At 48.2% G+C, this 20,586-nt stretch overlaps 1 protein-coding gene across 1 annotated transcript in view; it reads right to left on the bottom strand.

Annotated features, from left to right (window-relative positions):
- The window catches only part of TTC6 (tetratricopeptide repeat domain 6), a 1,112,931-nt gene that overhangs the window by 1,002,618 nt on the left and 89,727 nt on the right, over nucleotides 1–20,586 (bottom strand). Inside the window, exon 2 of the mRNA XM_085627931.1 lies at nucleotides 9,240–10,611. Within this exon, the coding sequence (XP_085484057.1) occupies nucleotides 9,240–10,601 (1,362 nt within the window). The 5' untranslated portion in view covers nucleotides 10,602–10,611. The remainder of the gene's footprint in view (nucleotides 1–9,239; nucleotides 10,612–20,586) is intronic.

The raw sequence follows: 20,586 nt of genomic DNA, 5'->3' as shown, positions 1-20,586 counted from the left end.
AACACACAACTAAATACAGTCACTGGCGTTTCGGTGATCGTTTGTGGCAAAATGCAATGTATTCTGTTCCCTTGAGTTATAATCTCGGTGGGATGTGGAACAACGTAATAACAAGCATTGGCCGCGCGACACGGGAAGCTTGTAGTAATGTCAAAAAATAAAAAATACGCTGGCGATGCGCGGCACGTGAAAGTGATTTCGCTGGAAGGGAGGCAGATGGCGGCTGCGCGTGTGCACGCTCGTGTGAACGCAAGCGTTAGGCCACCAAAAGCCTGTGGCAGCACTTTGGAAACCCGTACACTAAATGTCTCGCACAGCAGCGCATGCGCTGGCTCAGCGAGACCTAAAAACGCTTCCATTTAAGTTAGTATGTTCTATTGGTGCTGTCAGCTCTTGACTTGGCTATAATCTCTTTAAAGTCCTTGTCAATGTTTATGTTCTTAAATTCAAAGAATTCAGGAGCCAAGCATGTAATTGCAGTGTGGCCGGTTGCAGTTGACACACTTGTCCATTGTTCCTGGACAACAGTGTTGGCATTGGGAGAAGGCGAATGGGCATCGCTTTCGACAATAGGAGGAGTACTGAGTACCAATGTTGCCTGGGACATCTGCCGGCTATGAGCAGAATGCGACAACGTTCCCACTTGATCTTCGTGAGGACTCTGGGATTCAGGGGTATGGGGGAAAAGCGTACGCATAGATCCCTGACCAGCGCATCAAAAGGGTATTCCCCCGAGATCCTGGGAGAGGGAAACTGCTTGCAAAGAACCAGCATTCGGAGTTGCTTTGAGTCGCAAAGAGATCCAGCTCTGGTTTCCCCCATGTCTCAAATATCCTGTCCAGCTGAGATTGTTCCAGCTCCCACTCGCGACAACCCTCGTTTGCCCTGCTCAGGGTATCCGCCAGGATATTCTTTAAACCTGGGACATGTTCCGCTGTTAAAGAGATTTTGTGGGTCGTTAACCAGTCCCAAAGTTGTTGGGCATCTTGTGACAGAGATAGGGACTTGGTTCCTCCCTGCTTGTTTATATAAAACATGCTCGTGGTGTTGTCCGTGCGGACTAGAACCGAGGATCCCTGAACCCGTGGGAGGAAAGCTTGAAGTGAGAGAGAGATGGCTTTCAACTCCAGTCTGTTTATATGCATTTCGCGTTGGGCTGAGGACCATTTGCCTTGAACTTGTAGGTCCTGGAAGTGTCCTCCCCAACCTTCCATAGACGCGTCTGTTGAGACAACGTAGTTTGGAATAACTGGGAGAAAAGAGAGTCCTTTGGATAGATTTGGTCGCTGTGCCCACCAGAGGAAAGCTTCTTTCATTAGCGAAGTGATCTTTATTATGTTGTCAAAAGAGCCTTTGGTCTGTATCCACTGGCATTGCAACTCCTCCTGAAGAGGTCTCATGTGTAGTCGAGTCATTTGCACTAGGTCTATTGCCGATAAAAGCATTCCCAGCAGAGATTTGAACACCCTTACAGAAACGCACTTTTTTCTGTACAGTTTTAGTGCCAGCGTCTGTATTCGCTGCTGTCTTTCCTGGGAAAGGAAGGCCTTGTTCTGAATGGTGTCCAAAATTGCTCTCAGAAAACACATTCTCTGGCTTGGAATGAGTGAGGATTTTTGGTAGTTTAATGATAGGCCTAATCGCTGAAACAGGGAAATGCAATCTTCCCTTGCTGCTTCCACTAGATGAGCTGACTGCGCTTTCAGAAGCCAATCGTCTAGGTAAAGAAATACCTGATGACCGCTGTTCCTTAACGCAGCTGCTACTGGGGCCATGAATTTCGTGAAAGTTCGTGGAGCCGATTTGAGACCAATAGGAAGGACTCGAAATTGATAGAGGGTACCAGCCACTGTGAACCTTAGGAACTTTCTGTGTTTCGGGTGAATAGAAAATAAGCGTCTTCGAGGTCCAATGACGTCATGAAGTCACCACTGATGAGGCGACGCAAGATGTCTGCCAGAGTGACCATCCTGAATGACTTAGTCTTCAAGAATTTGTTTAACTTTCTGAGGTCCAGGATAGGCTTCCACTCTCCTGATTTCTTGCGAATAAGTAAAAAACGGGAGTAGAAACCGTTCCTCCTCTGCGAAAAAGGGACTTTCTCTATTGCTCTCTTTTGAAGCATGATCTCTGCTTCCCTCTTGAGCATATGTAGACGAGGGGGGTGCAATCCCCTGGGGGGGTATTGGGTGGTATCTGAATAAACTCCAAGGTGTGGCCATGAGATATGAGATCTAGGACCCACTTGTCTGAGGTGATTTGGCGCCACTGGTGTAAATCCATGGAGAGTTTCGCACCTTTTAAGGGAAGAGGCGCACTCGCTGGTACCCGATTGAACTCATTGTTTGCGGCCGGAGTCACAGTCTTGGGATGTTGACTTTCATCTTAAGACTTGTCGAGACAATCCAGCCGTAGTTGGTTGGCGGTTATATTGCTGATATCCTTGTCGTGGCTGGTAAGACTGATCGGTCTGGGAAGGCTGATAATCACTTCTGTAGTTTGAGAAACCCCGGCCCGAGCTCCTCGAAAGGGAACCTTGCGGTACTGAAGGGTACCCAGAGCTCTAGCTGTGTCAGTATCTTTTTTGATTGCAGTCAAAGCTTCATTAATGTGACTGCCAAAGAGGCTATCACCGTCGTAAGCCATATCCAAAATTTTGGATTGCACTTCCGGTCGGAAACTTGTCGCTCTCAGCCACCCTTGACGCCGTAAGACGGCAGCACTCGCTAACTTACTAAAACTGGTAGTGTCAATGTCCATAGCGATATCGATCAGCTCCAACGCTGCTCTTTCTCCTTCAGTGAAGAGCTTAGTAAACTCATCCTTACTTACTTCCAGGAGAAAGGATTTAATTTTCCCTACATCAGACCATAATTGACGATCGTATCTGCTCAGGATTGCCAGAGCGTTTGCTGCCCTTACAGAATTCATTGCCATGTCGAAAATTTCTTTCCGATGGTGTCAAGACATCTACCATCCGTATCAGGTGGGGAGGTAACAGGAGCGGAAGGATTCTTAGAGCGCCTCTGAGCCACCTGAGAGATTACTGAATCTGCTTTGGGGTGATCTGTTAGACAAGCAGAAGAGTCCTCAGGAGCTCTATATTTTTTTATCCAGTCTCGGCAGTACAGAGATTACAGAGGCTGGTGTTTTCATCACATTCATCCCTTCCTGCCAAATATGATCGATGATAGGTATTGACCTCACACTCTTTCGGGATTGCTCCTAGAAGTCATAAAGAAAGCAGTCTTCCTGATGTACAACAGTTGGTAGGTGGAACCTAACAGCAGCCCTATCCATAGTATTATGGAACCCTCCTATGTCTTCAGGAGGTGAATCCGAAGGGCATAGAGGTGGCGGTGAAGGTGTTGGCACGACGTAATCATCCCATTCATCCACGGGTGTCAGGAATCTCTCCCTCCTCCTGCTCTTCATCAGAGGTAGCTGGGTCCTCTTGTGGAGGTAGAGGGATAATGGGACTTGGCATCACAGGAGGCGGCAATGGTGCTGGAGTTGCTGGCTGTGGTGGAGGTACTACAATTTCCTGTTCTTGAGGAGGAAACCTCTTCCTATAGTCCTGCAGCATACTCTGGAGGTCCAATAGTAAAGCTGGTGGGAATTGCGCAGGTTGTTGCACAGGCTGCTCAATGTATCTATATTGTCTGTAATGAGCAGGAGGGGCTTCATACTGTTGGTAGTAGTGCTCCTCCTCAGCATAGTCATCATCCTCTTGACATTCCACATTCAACTGTGAGGGGCTATAAGCTGCTCCAAATTGACCCTCCTCGTTGTCCGAATCTTCAACATCCAGAAGATTGCTGGGAGGTAGAGGCACGTTTTGGGGGTGTTAAACTCCATACGCGCCCTTTGCAAAACTGGTGTTGAAAAACTGGCATACATAACAGCTGGTGAAATCTTCGTCATCGACGGTGGTATTATTGCAGTCGATGATGTCATCGTCGACGGTGGTGTCGACGTCTATGCCGTCGACGCTGGAGTCGTCGATGTCTGTGCCATCGACGATGGAGTCGTCATCGACGCTGGTGCCGTCGACGAAGTCGTCGTCGTCGATGCCGTTGACAGTGGTCTCGTCGACGGTGATGACGTCGGCGATGGTTTTCTCGATGACGAATACTTGCTCGTCGATCGTGCGGTCGACGTCGAGGCTTTTGATTTGGATGCCCTCGACGACGGAGGTGTCGTCGACGATAAAGGCAATGTTGATGCAATAGACCCTTTAAGACTTGCTGTTGAAGAAGTCATCGTCGTCGACGGTCTGGAAGATGACACAATTGAAGTTGTGGAAGTAACAGGCAAGACCATTGAACTCGAGGAGGTTTTCTTAGCAGATTTGGTTTTAGAAGCACCTGCAGATTGAGGGGATGAAATCCCTGAGGAGACTTTGTGTCTTTTCTCCTGAGTAAGGGATTCTTTTGCCATGTGAGAGATTTTAGGTTGTTTCCTTTTCTCCTCAGGCTGTCCCTCAGGCGACCTCTGCCTCTTATGAGACTTAGAGGAAGTATCACTCTCTGCATCTGAAGCGGCGTCATTCTTCTTCTTTAACCACAATAAAAGCCGTCCTTCTCTATCCCTCAAGGTTTTAGTAGGGAAAGTGCGGCAGATCTTACAATGCCTTGCCTCATGCTTTGGATAAAGGCAATAAATACAGTCTTTGTGGGCATCATCAATGTGAACATTCTTCTTCCCACAGGACTGGCAAGGTCTGAATAATCCCTTAGAATCCGACATTATCCTGATAAAGTATAAGATATACAATTATCTGAATCACTGAAGAACTGAGCCAGGCTCAGGGAGACTCCCTTACACAACGAAGTGCGGTGAAAATCTGAGGAACTCAGCCTCTCTTGGGAAGGTTCTAGAGGGTGCTGATTGCTGATTGGTTGTGTGTTTCAGTTTGGTCCTTTTTACAAAAAGAGACTAATAGGTTATATAATGCATGTTTGCATCTATGGGCCTATTTTTTTTTTAATTATTTACTGCTATGTTATTTGTACCGTGGGACTCCCACTACGACGACGGGGAATGATTCAGGCATGTGAATCTATGAAAGATACCCCAATACTGGATAATAGTAATTTTTACCCCTCCGCTATCCAGCACTTTCCCTACTGTTGCACTCACTGGAGTGGGAATAGTAATTTTTACCCCTCCGCTATCCAACAGTTTCCCTACTGTTACACTCAATGGAGTAGGAATAGTAATTTTTACCCCACCGCTATCCAACACTTTCCCTACTGTTGCACTCACTGGAGTGGGACATTTAAGTTTGAATATTTTTAAATAATTTAATGTTTTAATTTACAATAGAATGTTTATTTATTAGATTTTATGGTATTGGTACATATATATATATATATATATATATATATATATATATATATATATATATATATATATATATATATATTATATCTACTGGCGGTCGCCAGTAGATAGTTATAGTTACAACCTAGTTTCCATAGGAAATCTCAAAATTCTATTTTGAATAACTTTGGCGCCGGTTGACGAATCCTTGCGCAATTTTCAAAACAAATGGGGCGCTCCGTTCAGCTCCTACCCTGAAAGTCTCGGGGTGATTCGTCAAGCGGAGGCGAGAAAAAGGGGGGGTCCCAAAACGCGTTTTCCCCATGCATTTTTCCATAGGACCTTTAGTCGCAGCTACAGCCCGAATGGCTGAACAGAATTACGTGAAATTTGGCAGAGAAGTAGCCATAAGGTCAAGGAAGTGCCTTTTGCAGGTCTGGTGTAAATCCGTTCAGTATTTCCTGAGAAAATAGCATTTAAAAGCATATCAATATCTATACGCGCGCACTGTGCGCGCACCCTGCCGTGCGCGAGCGCAATTCTGATTGGTTGTTAGATGTCGGTAAACATTCGAATCGGTCGAAACCAGGAAGTGTCGGCCGCCTTTTTGTCTCTCGCAGTCTGAGGGGGTGAAAAAAAAAGGTGGAGAACGTGAAAAGGGGGCAGAGAGGACAGTTCCTGACCCCCTAGCCTTGGTCAGGGGGTCACAGAAGGACCCCCAAGGGAGAAAAAAACAATGTTTTTTTCTTTTTTTTAAATCGCGAGGTGCGCGCACTGCGCGCGCACGGCACGCACTGCGACGCTCGGTGAAAAACCTGAAGAAAAATAATAATTTAATAAATACGTGCGCGCACGGTGCGCGCACGGTGAAAAACCTGAATTTTTTTTTTTAATAAATACATAACTTACATAACTTAGCATTTAAAAAAACGTACAAATTCACTGAAAAAAACATAGGTTTCACACACGTTATAGTTAAGAATTAGCATTTAAAAAACATTGCAAATTCACTTAAAAAACCATAGGTTTCACACATGTTATAGTTAGCTGGACATTTCACTCGTAAAAAACCAATGAAATTACCCCGTTATAGTTAGTGCAGGCAACTATAACTCACGCGACCGCAATCCTCTGCTGATGACGTCAGATATTACATCACTGATGACATATGTGTCTTTATGAAAAATAAATATTTGTAATATATGTATAGCTAAAGATTAATGGAAGAAGACATGGGTAAATAAGTGTCTAAATACAGTGATGTAATATCTGACGTCATCAGCAGAGGATTGCGGTCGCGTGAGTTATGGTTGCCTGCACTAACTATAACGGGGTAATTTCATTGGTTTTTCACGAGTGAAATGTCCAGCTAACTATAACATGTGTGAAACCTATGGTTTTTTAAGTGAATATATATATATAATTTTCAAATTACAAAATAAATCAAAACTAATAGTTTATTGATTGTTGTAAAGGAAACATATGAATTATGTACGTGTAACTTTTTTAAATTAAGTTTATTTTTTAAAAAAATGTATACTAAATCTACTTTATTTTTTATATTAATTTTATTATTTAACATATTAAATATTTATTATTTTATATATATAAAATTTGATATTTTGTACAACTATATTTTTTACATCGTTATTTTTTTTCTATATATTTTTGTACTTACCTGTTTAAGTACAGGGAGTCGATATTTTTGCATTCTATATCTTTACATCGATATTTTTTACTTCTATATGTTAACTTCGATATTTTGTCAGTGAACAGCCCTGTTGGTAGGGTAATGTGTAAGTAAAAGGTAGGCATATGCGTTTATGCGTAACATAGTAACAAACAGCCTATTATGTTTGTCGCTACAGTGAAGCCTACTCCTCTCATAGGCTAGCAGTGGGAATTCCCTTATATGTGTTTAAGTGGTAATTCCTGATCTGAAAGGTGTGGCGTTGCCATGTTTGGTATATTTAGAATAGTGGTGATAAAACCTGCCTATAGGTGTAGTTGGAGGTTACATCACTATTTTAGAAATGCAACTATTGAAAAGTGGGCATTTCTCTGTGCTATGCAGCCTGACTCCAACACACGTCTGAGCTGGGTGACAGCTACACTTGGTGCATACTTTCCAGACAGCCACAACACAGGAAGGGCTGTCTGTGACAGGGTTAAATCTGCATTCATCTGCATACTGGTGGTCTTCCTGACCTGGGAGAGGCGTTCACACTTTACATTTGTATAGGTTGTGTCCTTCCCTCACACAAAGGGCTGATTTACCCCACTGACATCAGGAGCCAAGGCTGACTTGAAAGGGATTGCTGTGCACTTGAAAGTGTTCCTTTGAAGTCGCCCCTTGATCAAAAAGTCTTTTGAGTACAAGGGCTATGACCTTATGTTTTTAGACACAGCATGCACTTGCTTAGGCTCTACATCCTGCACATTGCCAGAGGACTGCTGTGCTAGCAGGAGAAACCACCGTTAAAACTACCTGCTTTGTTGTGCTGACCTACTGCCTGTTGGGCTGCTGGAGGGCCTGCCACTTTGCCAGGGAACTTTGTGTGCTGCCCTGTCTGCCTGCTTGCTCCTTGTCTTGTGATCTACTGTTCTTAAGAGCGTACTGTCTTTCCCCTGAGCACTTCTGCCATGGGACTCTATTTCTTGGGAGTCCAGCAGCAGTGTGCTCTGCAAGAAGGAGCTATGACTGGATTCACTCGTGCCCTAAATCAGCGCATGGTTAAGCTCTGTTTATCAGCTTCTGGTAGCCACAGATCAGCGCGTGGTGAACAGCTGCTTCATGGTCCTGGCTCTCTAGGGGACAGCACCTGTGGAGAGCTTTTGAAGCCCCTGTGAAACGGCACGTGTATCGTGTCCTACAGTGCCCTGATGGTCTGCGCCCCCCAGCAAGGGATTCAGGATATGCAGGCAAGGAGACAAGTGCCATTCTGAGGAGCCATCCCCCTGCACTCCGCATCGCTGTCGGCCGCTGAAGACCCCACTGGTGATGCCCTCTGCTGCAAGAGACGCGGAGAGAGAGGCTCACCAGTCGCAGAGCTGAGTGAACCCCACGCCCAAGGGCCATGTTGGAAGCTCTTCCTGAGGCGGTGGCACTGAAATGGACTGCGGCTGCAGAGGAGACATCGCAGGGGGCCTAGTTATTTTCAGAAGTTACTGGGCCCTTCCCCCCTTTTAGCGTCATTGGGACTTTCACGGGATGCTGCAGCTCTTTCTTGCCATCGCCACCAGGAGATCTGTAGGACCACCATTGGTTCCGCCGTCGGATTAAGTGTATCTTACCTCCCATTGGGAGGGCTGCCTCATTCTAAATTGGCCGCAGTGAGAGTGTTTCTGTGGGCGATGCCTGGCTGAGATCAGGGCATTTGCCCTAAACAGGGCTCCCGTGTAGCCCCTAAGAGAAAGAAGGACATTTTTCCGGTCTGTATTCACAAACAGTAATTCAGAAGGATATCTGTAAACCAACTAGTATTACTGCACTATACATGGTTTCATTGCTAACCGGTAGTATATGGTGATTTCTGTTCCTTATTCCTTTATTATTACCAGTGTGGTACTCATCGTCATTATCTGGCTTTGGTCAGAACCGCAAGTATTGTTTGTCAATGGGCATAGTGAGAAAGTGAGAAGAGAATACACGGGGTACAGTCACTGTGGTACTTAGCAATTGCATACTGTGTAACTTAGTGAGGAAAAAACATGAAACAGAAAAAAAATGAAAAACAAAATGGAGAAAAAAAACAAAAGCTAAGGAAACAAAGAAGTGACTAAGGAGAAAACAGAAAGAAAGCCATAAACAGAAGAGTAGGGTAATAGAAATAGAGAACAAAAGAAAGAAAAAATAACTAAAGAATGGAAAGAGAAAGACCGTCCCAGCAGCATCATTGACAGGTCCCACTCACCTCCATCACCGTACTCTGGTTCTGGTCCAGGATGCTCTCCATGAGCTCTCGGATCATCAGGTCAGAAGCAGACAGAGCCGGCGTCTGGCTCGGGGAGCGAAGGGAGGCAATGATCTCATCCACAGACCGAGCTTTAGCCCTGACTGGCAACATCGGTCTGGAAAGATGCTTCTCTAGTCCACTCAGCTGAACACTGCTATCCCAAGTATGAGAAGGGCCTTCTTCTGCTTGATCTAGCACGGCCAAGGGTTGCACATGAGAGGAAGACCATTCCGCCGTCCCATTGAGCTGACCATGGTGGCTCAGAATCTGAAGATCACCCGGTCCAGCTGAGTCTTGTGCCTGTAGACTCAGTCTGGAAGAGGAAGGCTGCTCCTCTGGACCAGTGAGCTGAACATGGCTGATTCTTGTCGGAGGTTGGCCTGGTTCTGCTGTGGCCAGCTTCATTGTAGGCAGTACTGCTACTGAACTCGCAGATGGAACAGAGCACAGACTAGACCCTCTTCTTAGTGGCTGTTTCTGTCCTTCTGTGGCTGGATCAGGCAGCAATTGGTCCTTCATCTGAGACTTTATCCTCCTTCTCTTTCGTGTACGTTTCTGCAAGGTATCCCTTTCGGAGCCTGTAGAGCTGCTCTCATCACTTTCAGAGGCACTGCTGGAGTACTCTTCGATCTTTGGCCAATTCTCCTTGACCTTTGAACCCTGGTGGGAAACTTTATGTCCTGCCACAGGAACCGGCTTCCTTGTCTGCAAGGCACGTGATGGCTTCCGAGAAGGTGGTTGGGCTGGGGAGGGAGGTCTATAAGATCTTGGCTTTGCAGGAGGCTCTGGTCGAGAACAAACAGAGACTCCCTTGATGGTACCTGACAGAGATGAGATTGCGGGCTTCATTTCACGCTTACAGACAGGCGAGATTTCCTTTTGTAACTTCTCTCTTCCTAAGCCCTTCCTTGGCTTCCGCTCAGCTGCTGTTCTACTGCTGGCCTCCCTTTTAAGGGGTAGAGAGCCCTGGCTTGGAGGTCTTCCATCACTAGCCTGGTTCCCCCCAACACGGGAATCTTCCTGACCCTCCAGCCACTTGGCAAGAACCTCGAAAGCTTTCTCGGTAGTTGCTAAATTGGCATTTTCAGATGGTGCCTCTGGGGCCCATGAACTATCATTAAGTTGAGGACGGAGATGAATTGCATGGTTGAGGGGTCGCTCTTCTATCTGGGGAGGTGTGCTGGGACCATCAAGACACAGGTCATTAATTGCTATAAAATCTCTCTGGAACTGCTGCTGCACTCGCTCCAGCTGGGCCCGCATTCTTTCTTCTTCCAAATGACTTTGCCCAAAGCGTAATGGGTTCCGTCTGGCAGCCATATCTAAAACTCTGCAACAAAAACAAAGAAATTACAAATCTATTGAGTATCGGTGAAAGGAATATGGATGCAATAACGAATATAAGTGAATGGAGATGCACTTTATAGAGCTTCAAGGTATGAAATAGAAGGGCATGGATTATTGGTATATGGAGCATCAGCACAAATGGGTCTCGGTGTAGAGCACCAGTGCCAGGGCTACCAGCAAATGGACTCTCAGAGCATGGAGTCCCAGAGCATGGACTCTCAGGGGACGGACTCTCAGGGCACGGACTCCCAGGGCATGGACTATACCAGCATAGACTATAACAGCACGGACTATCAGAGCACGGACTATCAGAGCACGGACTATCAGAGCACGGACTATCAGAGCACGGACTATCAGAGCACGGACTATCAGAGCACGGACTATCAGAGCACAGACTATCAGAGCACAGACTATCAGAGCACAGACTATCAGAGCACAGACTATCAGAGCACAGACTATCAGAGCACAGACTATCAGAGCACAGACTATCAGAGCACAGACTCCCAGGGAATGGACTATAACAGCACAGACTAAAACAGCACAGACTATCAGAGCACGGACTATCAGAGCACGGACTATCAGAGCACGGACTATCAGGGCTCGGACTATCAGGGCTCGGACTATCAGAGCACGGACTAGCAGAGCACGGACTAGCAGAGCACGGACTATCAGAGCACGGACTATCAGAGCACAGACTATCAGAGCACAGACTATCAGAGCACAGACTATCAGAGCACAGACTATCAGAGCACAGACTATCAGAGCACAGACTATCAGAGCACAGACTCCCAGGGAATGGACTATAACAGCACAGACTATAACAGCACAGGCTATCAGAGCACGGACTATCAGAGCACGGACTATCAGGGCTCGGACTATCAGGGCTCGGACTATCAGGGCTCGGACTATCAGGGCTCGGACTATCAGGGCTCGGACTATCAGGGCTCGGACTATCAGGGCTCGGACTATCAGGGCTCGGACTATCAGGGCTCAGACTATCAGGGCTCAGACTATCAGGGCTCGGACTATCAGAGCACGGACTATCAGAGCACGGACTATCAGAGCACGGACTATCAGAGCACGGACTATCAGAGCACGGACTATCAGAGCACGGACTATCAGGGATCGGACTATCAGAGCACGGACTATATCAGAGCACGGACTATATCAGAGCACGGACTATATCAGAGCATGGAGTATATAAGGGCTCGGACTATCAGAGCACGGACTATCAGGGCTCGGACTATCAGGGCTCAGACTATCAGGGCTCAGACTATCAGGGCTCAGACTATCAGAGCACGGACTATCAGGGCTCGGACTATCAGGGCTCGGGCTATCAGGGCTCGGGCTATCAGGGCTCGGGCTATCAGGGCTCGGGCTATCAGGGCTCGGGCTATCAGAGCACGGACTATCAGAGCTCGGACTATCAGGGCTCGGACTATCAGAGCTCGGACTATCAGAGCTCGGACTATCAGGGCTCGGACTATCAGGGCTCGGACTATCAGAGCTCGGACTATCAGGGCTCGGACTATCAGGGTTCGGACTATCAGGGCTCGAACTATCAGAGCACGGACTATCAGGGCTCGGACTATCAGGGCTCGGACTATCAGGGCTCGGAGTATCAGGGCTCGGACTATCAGGGCTCGGACTATCAGGGCTCGGACTATCAGGGCTCGGACTATCAGGGCTCGGACTATCAGGGCTCGGACTATCAGAGCACGGACTATCAGGGCTCGGACTATCAGGGCTCGGACTATCAGGGCTCGGACTATGAGAGCTCGGACTATCAGGGCTCGGACTATCAGGGCTCGGACTATCAGGGCTCGGACTATCAGAGCACGGACTATCAGAGCACGGACTATCAGAGCACGGACTATCAGGGCTCTGACTATCAGGGTTCGGACTATCAGGGCTCGGACTATCAGGGATCGGACTATCAGGGATCGGACTATCAGGGATCGGACTATCAGAGCACGGACTATCAGAGCACGGACTATATCAGAGCACGGACTATATCAGAGCACGGACTATATCAGAGCACGGACTATATAAGGGCTCGGACTATCAGAGCACGGACTATCAGAGCACGGACTATCAGGGCTCAGACTATCAGAGCACGGACTATCAGGGCTCGGACTATCAGGGCTCGGGCTATCAGGGCTCGGGCTATCAGGGCTCGGGCTATCAGGGCTCGGGCTATCAGAGCTCGGACTATCAGGGCTCGGACTATCAGGGCTCGGACTATCAGAGCTCGGACTATCAAGGCTCGGACTATCAGGGCTCGGACTATCAGGGCTCGGACTATCAGGGCTCGGACTATCAGGGCTCGGACTATCAGGGCTCGGACTATCAGGGCTCGGACTATCAGAGCACGGACTATCAGAGCACGGACTATCAGGGCTCGGACTATCAGGGCTCGGACTATCAGGGCTCGGACTATCAGGGCTCGGAGTATCAGGGCTCGGAGTATCAGGGCTCGGAATATCAGGGCTCGGACTATCAGAGCTCGGACTATCAGGGCTTGGACTATCAGGGCTCGGACTATCAGAGCACGGACTATCAGGGCTCGGACTATCAGGGCTCGGACTATCAGGGCTCGGACTATCAGAGCTCGGACTATCAGGGCTCGGACTATCAGGGCTCGGACTATCAGGGCTCGGACTATCAGGGCTCGGACTATCAGAGCACGGACTATCAGAGCACGGACTATCAGGGCTCGGACTATCAGAGCACGGACTATCAGGGCTCGGACTATCAGGGCTCGGACTATCAGAGCACGGACTATCAGGGCTCGGACTATCAGGGCTCGGACTATCAGGGCTCGGACTATCAGGGCTCGGACTATCAGGGCTCGGACTATCAGGGCTCGGACTATCAGGGCACAGACTATCAGGGCACAGACTCCCAGAGCATGAAGTAACAGTTGGTTTGCACCAGCATATCATAGAATTAATATTGTCAGCAAAACAGTCAAAATAGCAAATAAGAAAAAAATAACATTAGGTATATAAACTAACAATTCACTGGAAAAAAAAACTATGGTTAAAGTGACGTTATAATTAGTTATAGTATTAACATCATACTTTGCATTATAAATAAACCTTAGATATTCACTTAAAAAAAAAATGAGGCAAGTTTTAGTTAGGTGAAAATGTCAGTAAAAAAGTCACGGTTATAAACAAACAAAAAACATTGAAATTCACCAGTTCTAGTTATCTGAAGTGTTGGAAAGTGGCTTATTAGTAGCAGTAAAGAACAAGTTACTTACCTTCAATAACGCTTTTTCTGGTGGATACAGTATCTGCCTGTGGATTCCTCACCTTGTGAATATCCCCTGCACCAGCAACATTCGGAAACTTTTGTAGCTCTCCACGCCGACGAGGACGACGTCACAGAAGCACGGCTCCGCACGCGGCTCCGCTGACGTCACTGGATCCATAAGAGGACCTCATCGGCGTGATGACGTCAGTTCCGCCCTTTTTTTCCGTGCCTTCGAGGCACACAGACGGACCGACAACAATATATATACAGTATACACAGTACATAATATTCAAACCAACACACACACAGTGTGAAGTCAATGCAGGAAAGCAAAAGAAATAACACACTTCCTTTGACAGCAACAGATACATTTTGACACATTATTACTATTGTAGGTATACAAGGGTGGACAACGGGGAGGCGGGTGGGTCAGTGAGGAATCCACAGGCAGATACTGTATCCACCAGAAAAAGCGTTACCGAAGGTAAGTAACTTGTTCTTCTGATGGATACATCTGCCAGTGGATTCCTCACCTTGTGAATAGATTCCCACAGCAGTCCCCACTCACGGAGGAGGGTGTCCACCCTTCTATACCAAAAAGTCCTGAAGGACGGAACGGGCATAGTGTCCGTCCCTCCTCACCTCGGTATCTAAGCAGTAATGCTTCGCGAAAGTGTGGAGGGAGGCCCAAGCTGCCGATCTACAAATGTCCTCCACAGGAACACCTCTAGATAAGGCAGATGTAGAAGACTTTGCCCTGGTAGAATGAGCCCTTATACCCTCTGGAGGTTCCTTACCGGCCAAAGAGTAACATATCTTGATGCACAAGATAATCCATCTGGAAAGGGTGCGCTTGTGCACCGCTCTGCCTTTCCTGCAGCCAATGAAGCCTACGAAGAGCTGATCATCCATTTGAAAGTCTTTAGTTCTGTCGAGGTAAAAACTCACCACCCTCTTAGGGTCCAAGCGGTGAAGTCGCTCCTCCTCCTTGGAAGGGTGAGGGGGAGGATAGAAGGTAGGAAGGGTAATGGACTGCCCCAGATGGAAAGGAGTTACCACCTTAGGCAGAAAAGCAGCCCTGGTCCTGAGTACCATTCTTTCAGCATGAATGGTCAAGAACGGGGGTTTCGAACTCAGAGCTTGAAGCTCACTTACCCTCCTTGCCGAGGTAATGGCAATGAGAAAGACTGTTTTAAAAGATAATAGTCTTATGGGACACTTATGCAAGGGTTCAAAGGGAGAACCCATCAAGTAAGTTAAGACAAGATTTAAGTCCCATTGAGGAACAATAAATGGAGTGGGCGGAAATTTGTTGGTAAGGCCCTTAATGAACCGTAACACAATAGGTGATTTAAACAAGGACGGCTGATCCGGCAGGCAAAGGAATACCGACAAGGCCGATAAATAACCCTTCACAGTAGCTACAGCAAAGCCTTGCTGAGCAAGAGAGAGAGCAAACTAAAGGATGTTAGATAAACAAGCCCTCAAAGGGTCAATAGACTTCTCTCCGCCCCAAAGGACAAATTTGGACCACCTATAGGAATAGATAGACTTGGTCTTATGATGCCTGGCAGACAAAATCACGTCTACTACGTCTGGCGGGAGAGAAAAAGAATTCAGGTTGCCCCGTTCAATCTCCAGGCATGAAGGTGTAAGCTCTGGAGTTGGGGGTGTAGAACCTGCCCCTGCGACTGCGAGAGGAGGTCTGCCCTGAGAGGGAGACGGAGCGGAGGGCACGAGGAAAGGTGGAGAAGATCTGTATACCACACCCTTCTTGGCCAATTAGGGGCGATCAATATGACTTGGGCCGGTCTTGGCGAACCTTCCTCAGAACCCGAAGAATCAAGGGTATGGGAGGAAACGCTTAAAGGAGTTGAGAACTCCAACTCAACTGAAACGCGTCCCCCAATGCCCCCCACATCGGATACTGGAGACTGCAGAATGACGGGCAGTGAGCGTTCTCGAAAGTGGCAAACAGGTCCACCCGAGGAGTTCCCCACGTCCGAAAGACGTGACGAACCACCTCAGGATGGAGCCTCCACTCGTGGTCGGCAGAGAACTGCAGACTGAGACTGTCTGCACACACGTTCAGAACTCCGTCCAGATGATTTGCCATCAGACAAATCTGATGATCCTGAACCCAGGACCAGAGACGCAGAGCTTCTCTGCAGAGACAATGCGATCCCACTCCTCCCCTGCTTGTTGACACACCACATCGCGGTAGTGTTGTTCGTCAGTACCTGAACTGACTGACCGCGAAGGGAAGGGAGGAAGGCCAAACGTATTGCCCTCAACTCCAAAAGGTTGATGTGAAGCAACCTTTCCTCTGGAGACCAAAGACCCTTGATCTCCAGATCCCCCAGATGTGCACCCCACCCTAAAGTGGATGCATCCGTTATCACTGTGGCCACCGATGGAGGTAGATGGAAGGGCTTTCCTTAAGACAGATTGACCTCCACGCTCCACCAAGACAGATCCGCTGCAGCTTCTCTGGAGATCCTCACAGACTCCCTGAGATCTCCGTTGTGCTGATACCACTGCCTGCGGAGGCACCACTGGAGCGCCCTCATGTGCCAGCGTGCATGGTTGACCAACAGAATGCAGGAAGCAAACAGACCGAGCAGACGAAGGACCTTCAGGACTGGAACAACCGCTCCATTGTAAAACAAGGGAATCATTTCCTGTATGTCGAGAATCCTTTGTGGAGGTGGGAATGCTCAACACACAGTAGTGTCCAGTACCGCCCCTATGAACAGGTTGCACTGAGAGGGCACCAGGTGAGATTCGGGCACGTTTATCGAGAAACCCAATTTGTACAACAGTTGAGTTGTAAACCTACAGATGATGAAGCACCTCCTCTGGCGACTCCGCTTTGATTAGCCAGTCGTCCAGATAGGGGAAAACTGAAATCCCCGACCTTCTGAGATGGGCTGCCACCACTGCCATCACCTTGGTGAAGACTCGAGGTGCAGTAGTAAGACCAAACGGGAGAACCGCAAACTGATAATGTTGCGATCCTACCGTGAAACGGAGATACTTCCTGTGCAACTTCAGGATGGGGATGTGAAAATACACATCCTGCAAGTCGATCGACACCATCCTGACCTCCTGTTGCAGCGCTTGAAGAACCTGCGCAGAGGTGAGCATCTTGAACTTCTGCTTCAGAAAAAGGTTCAAGATCCTGAGATTCAGGATTGGACGCAGCCTGCCATCCTTCTTGGGTATCAGGAAATACCGTGAGTAGCATCCCTGACCCCTTTCCTGCTCTGGAACCACCTCTATTGCACCTTTTTTCAGCAATGTAAGGACTTCCTCCTGCAGGAGAAGAAGGTGGTCCTCCGAGCAAGCACCTTGGCAAGGAGGGTAATTTGGAGGGAATTCCCGAGGAAGAGCATACCCATTTTCTACAAGATTTAGAACCCAATGGTCTGTAGTGACCAATTCCCAATCTTGTAGAAAATGGGTAAGCCGACTCCCCACAGGACCAACATGATCCAGAATGGTGGATCTAGGGCTGCTTTGCAGTGGTAGGAGGGAGGGAGGAAGAGGAGGAGGAGGAGGAGAGCTGACGACCTCGTGCACGACCTCTGTTCCTGCCCCTGTAGTTCTTATACAGGGTATTTTGTTGCTGCTGCTGTTGCTGCTTCGGCTGCCTGTAGGTTCGAAAGGACGACCTCCCAAAACCTCTCTACCTCCTGTAAGAGGAATCTCTAGGCTGAGCCTGCAGGCCCAGAGACTTAGCCGTGGCTTTGCTGTCCTTGAACCTTTCCAGGGCTGCATCCGCTTTCTTCCCGAACAGCCCAGAACCATCGAAGGGCAGGTCCAGAAGTGTTGCCTACACATCGGGGGAGAACTCTGAAGATTTAAGCCAAGCACTCCTCCTTGTGGCGACCGAGGAGCCCATGATCCTGGCAACAGAGTCCGCAGTGTCCAAACCACTTTGAATAACCTATTGTGCAATCGCCTGAGTGTCCGACAGGACTTCATTAAAATTCTGCCTGTCCTCCTCAGACAGCTTAGGAGCCAGCTGTTTAGCAGAATCCATAAGAGCGTGGATATAACGGCCCATAAGACAGGTGGCATTCATGGACTTTAAGGCCATACTCGCCAAGGAGAACACTTTCTTGGCCGACTGACCAAGCTTTTTCGACTCCCTATCACCAGGAACTTGAGGAAAAGCCCCAGATGACTTCTTTGAACAGGCAGCTCGAACCACCAGACTTTCAGGAGAAGGATGGGATGTAAGAATGTCCGGATCTCCTGGAGCCGCCCTGTACCTACTAGCAACAGATTTAGATACTGCCGGAGCCGAAAAGGGCTTACGCCTAACCTCCATGACTGGCTCAGTGACGGCATCATTAAAAGGAAGCAAAGGCTCTACCACAATGGAGGGAGAATGAAGAACCTCAGTCAGGATGTTAGGTTTAAATTCAGCCGTTGGGAGCTGCAAGTCCAATAGCTCCGCTGCTTTCCTTATGACAGTGTGGTAAGGAGACACATCCTTAGAGGGAGCATCTGTTGGAGGAGAAAGCTCCCATTCTGGGGACAAATCAAGGCCACTTGCCTCTTTCAGTTCCTCAAACAAGTCATCTGACTCTATGAGCTCACCCTCTTCCATTTCTTCCACCTGATACCTCTGCTCTTCCAAAATTCTCTGTGCCTCTTGCCTGGATCAAATCCTCAGAACCGGCGTCGGTGGCGCCGCACACGACTCAGACGGAGCCGGAGCCGAACACGGATCTGGAGGCGCTGCTGGAGTCGAACAAGGTCGAGCTGGAGCCGGAGAAGAAGGGAGCGGCGTCGACCTCCTCGGCGCCGGGAAATGCCAAGACAGCGTCGGTGGAAAGAATGGCATAAAGGGAGCCGGAGCATAAGCCTGAGAATATCGTCTCTTACGCCAATGACACCCAGCTGATCTTCTTCCTCATCAATGAACCCAACATCACCAAACATAACTTCCAAGAAGGGATGAAAGCTGTCACCCCCGGATGAAGAACAGCTGCTTAAAACTCAACAAAAAAAAGACAGGCGTCCTCATCCATGGCTGCACCTCCTCTGCATGGGACGACTCCTGGTGGCCTTAAGCCCCTCGGAAATAGCCCCCACCCAAACGGACCATGCACGAAACCTCTGTATCATACTAGACTCCTCGCTGACAAAGAACCGCCAGATCAAAGCTGTATCCTGCATCTGCTTCAACATCCTCCACGTGCTTCGAAAGACTTTCAGATGGATCCCAACCGAATCCAGAAAAACTGTCACGCACACACTCATGAGCAGTAGACTGGACTAGGGCAACGCTCTCTGCACTGGAATCAACAAGAAACTCCTTCGCAAACTCCAGACTGTCCTGTACGCCATCCTCTACATACCCAGTCGCAGTCACATCACACAACACCTCCGCAATCTCCTCTGGTTACCAGTCGAAAGAAGAATAACCTTCAAACTCCTCACCCACGCATACAAGGCCCTTCACAACACCAGACCCGCATACATGAACAGCCGTCTCTCCTACCATGCACCTAAAAAACACCTCCGATCAGTCCGGTTCTCTCTGTCCACGGTTCCACGTATCAACAAGACCAGAACAGGAGGGAAGTCCTTCTACCTCACAGCCAAACCCTGGAACACCCTCCCCCTCCGGCAATCTCCCACATTGCCCCAGTTCAAGTCGAACCTTAAGACCTGGCAGTTCGGATGACCTCAGCACACAACAGAGACCCCCGACTTCTTGGGAGCGCCTGCATGCCCTGAGTGGAATTGTGCCTGAGTAAATTAAGCGGCAGCATGTCCAGCAACCTACGATTTTTTCCCTACTGATGACGGAGAAATCCAGAAACACGTGTCTAGGGATACGCTTTGAAAATTATGGAATTGAGCCAAGTAATATTTCAAACTTTGTCCTGTGCCAAAAACAACGAACTACATCGACCAAGATGCCTAGAGGTAATGACGCTGAGACATGAAGTCAGTGTGCTCCCACCCCCTTTTTCATAACTTAAAAGGCTCCCTCGAGCCGCCTGAGCTGATGAGCTTGGGAGCGCCTGCATGCCCTGAGTGGAATTGTGCCTGAGTAAATTAAGCGGCAGCATGTCTAGCAACCTACGATTTTTTCCCTACTGATGACGGAGAAATCCAGAAACACGTGTCTAGGGATACGCTTTGAAAATTATGGAATTGAGCCAAGTAATATTTCAAACTTTGTCCTGTGCCAAAAACAACGAACTACATCGACCAAGATGCCTAGAGGTAATCACGCTGAGACATGAAGTCAGTGTGCTCCCACCCCCTTTTTCATAACTTAAAAGGCTCCCTCGAGCCGCCTGAGCTGACGAGCTTGGGAGCGCCTGCATGCCCTGAGTGGAATTGTGCCTGAGTAAATTAAGCGGCAGCATGTCCAGCAACCTACGATTTTTTCCCTACTGATGACGGAGAAATCCAGAAACACGTGTCTAGGGATACGCTTTGAAAATTATGGAATTGAGCCAAGTAATATTTCAAACTTTGTCCTGTGCCAAAAACAACGAACTACATCGACCAAGATGCCTAGAGGTAATGACGCTGAGACATGAAGTCAGTGTGCTCCCACCCCCTTTTTCAGAGACCCCCGACTTCCCCTCCCAGTGACTTTAGACCCTCACGATTGAGTAGCAGCACTTTACTAACCCTGATTGATTGATTGAAATGTATATTTTAT

This window comes from Triturus cristatus, chromosome 9, assembly GCF_964204655.1.
Source record: "Triturus cristatus chromosome 9, aTriCri1.1, whole genome shotgun sequence".
Taxonomy (NCBI): Eukaryota; Metazoa; Chordata; class Amphibia; order Caudata; family Salamandridae; genus Triturus; species Triturus cristatus.
Note: the sequence above shows the minus strand (reverse complement) of the source record. Positions and strands in the feature narration are given on the sequence as shown.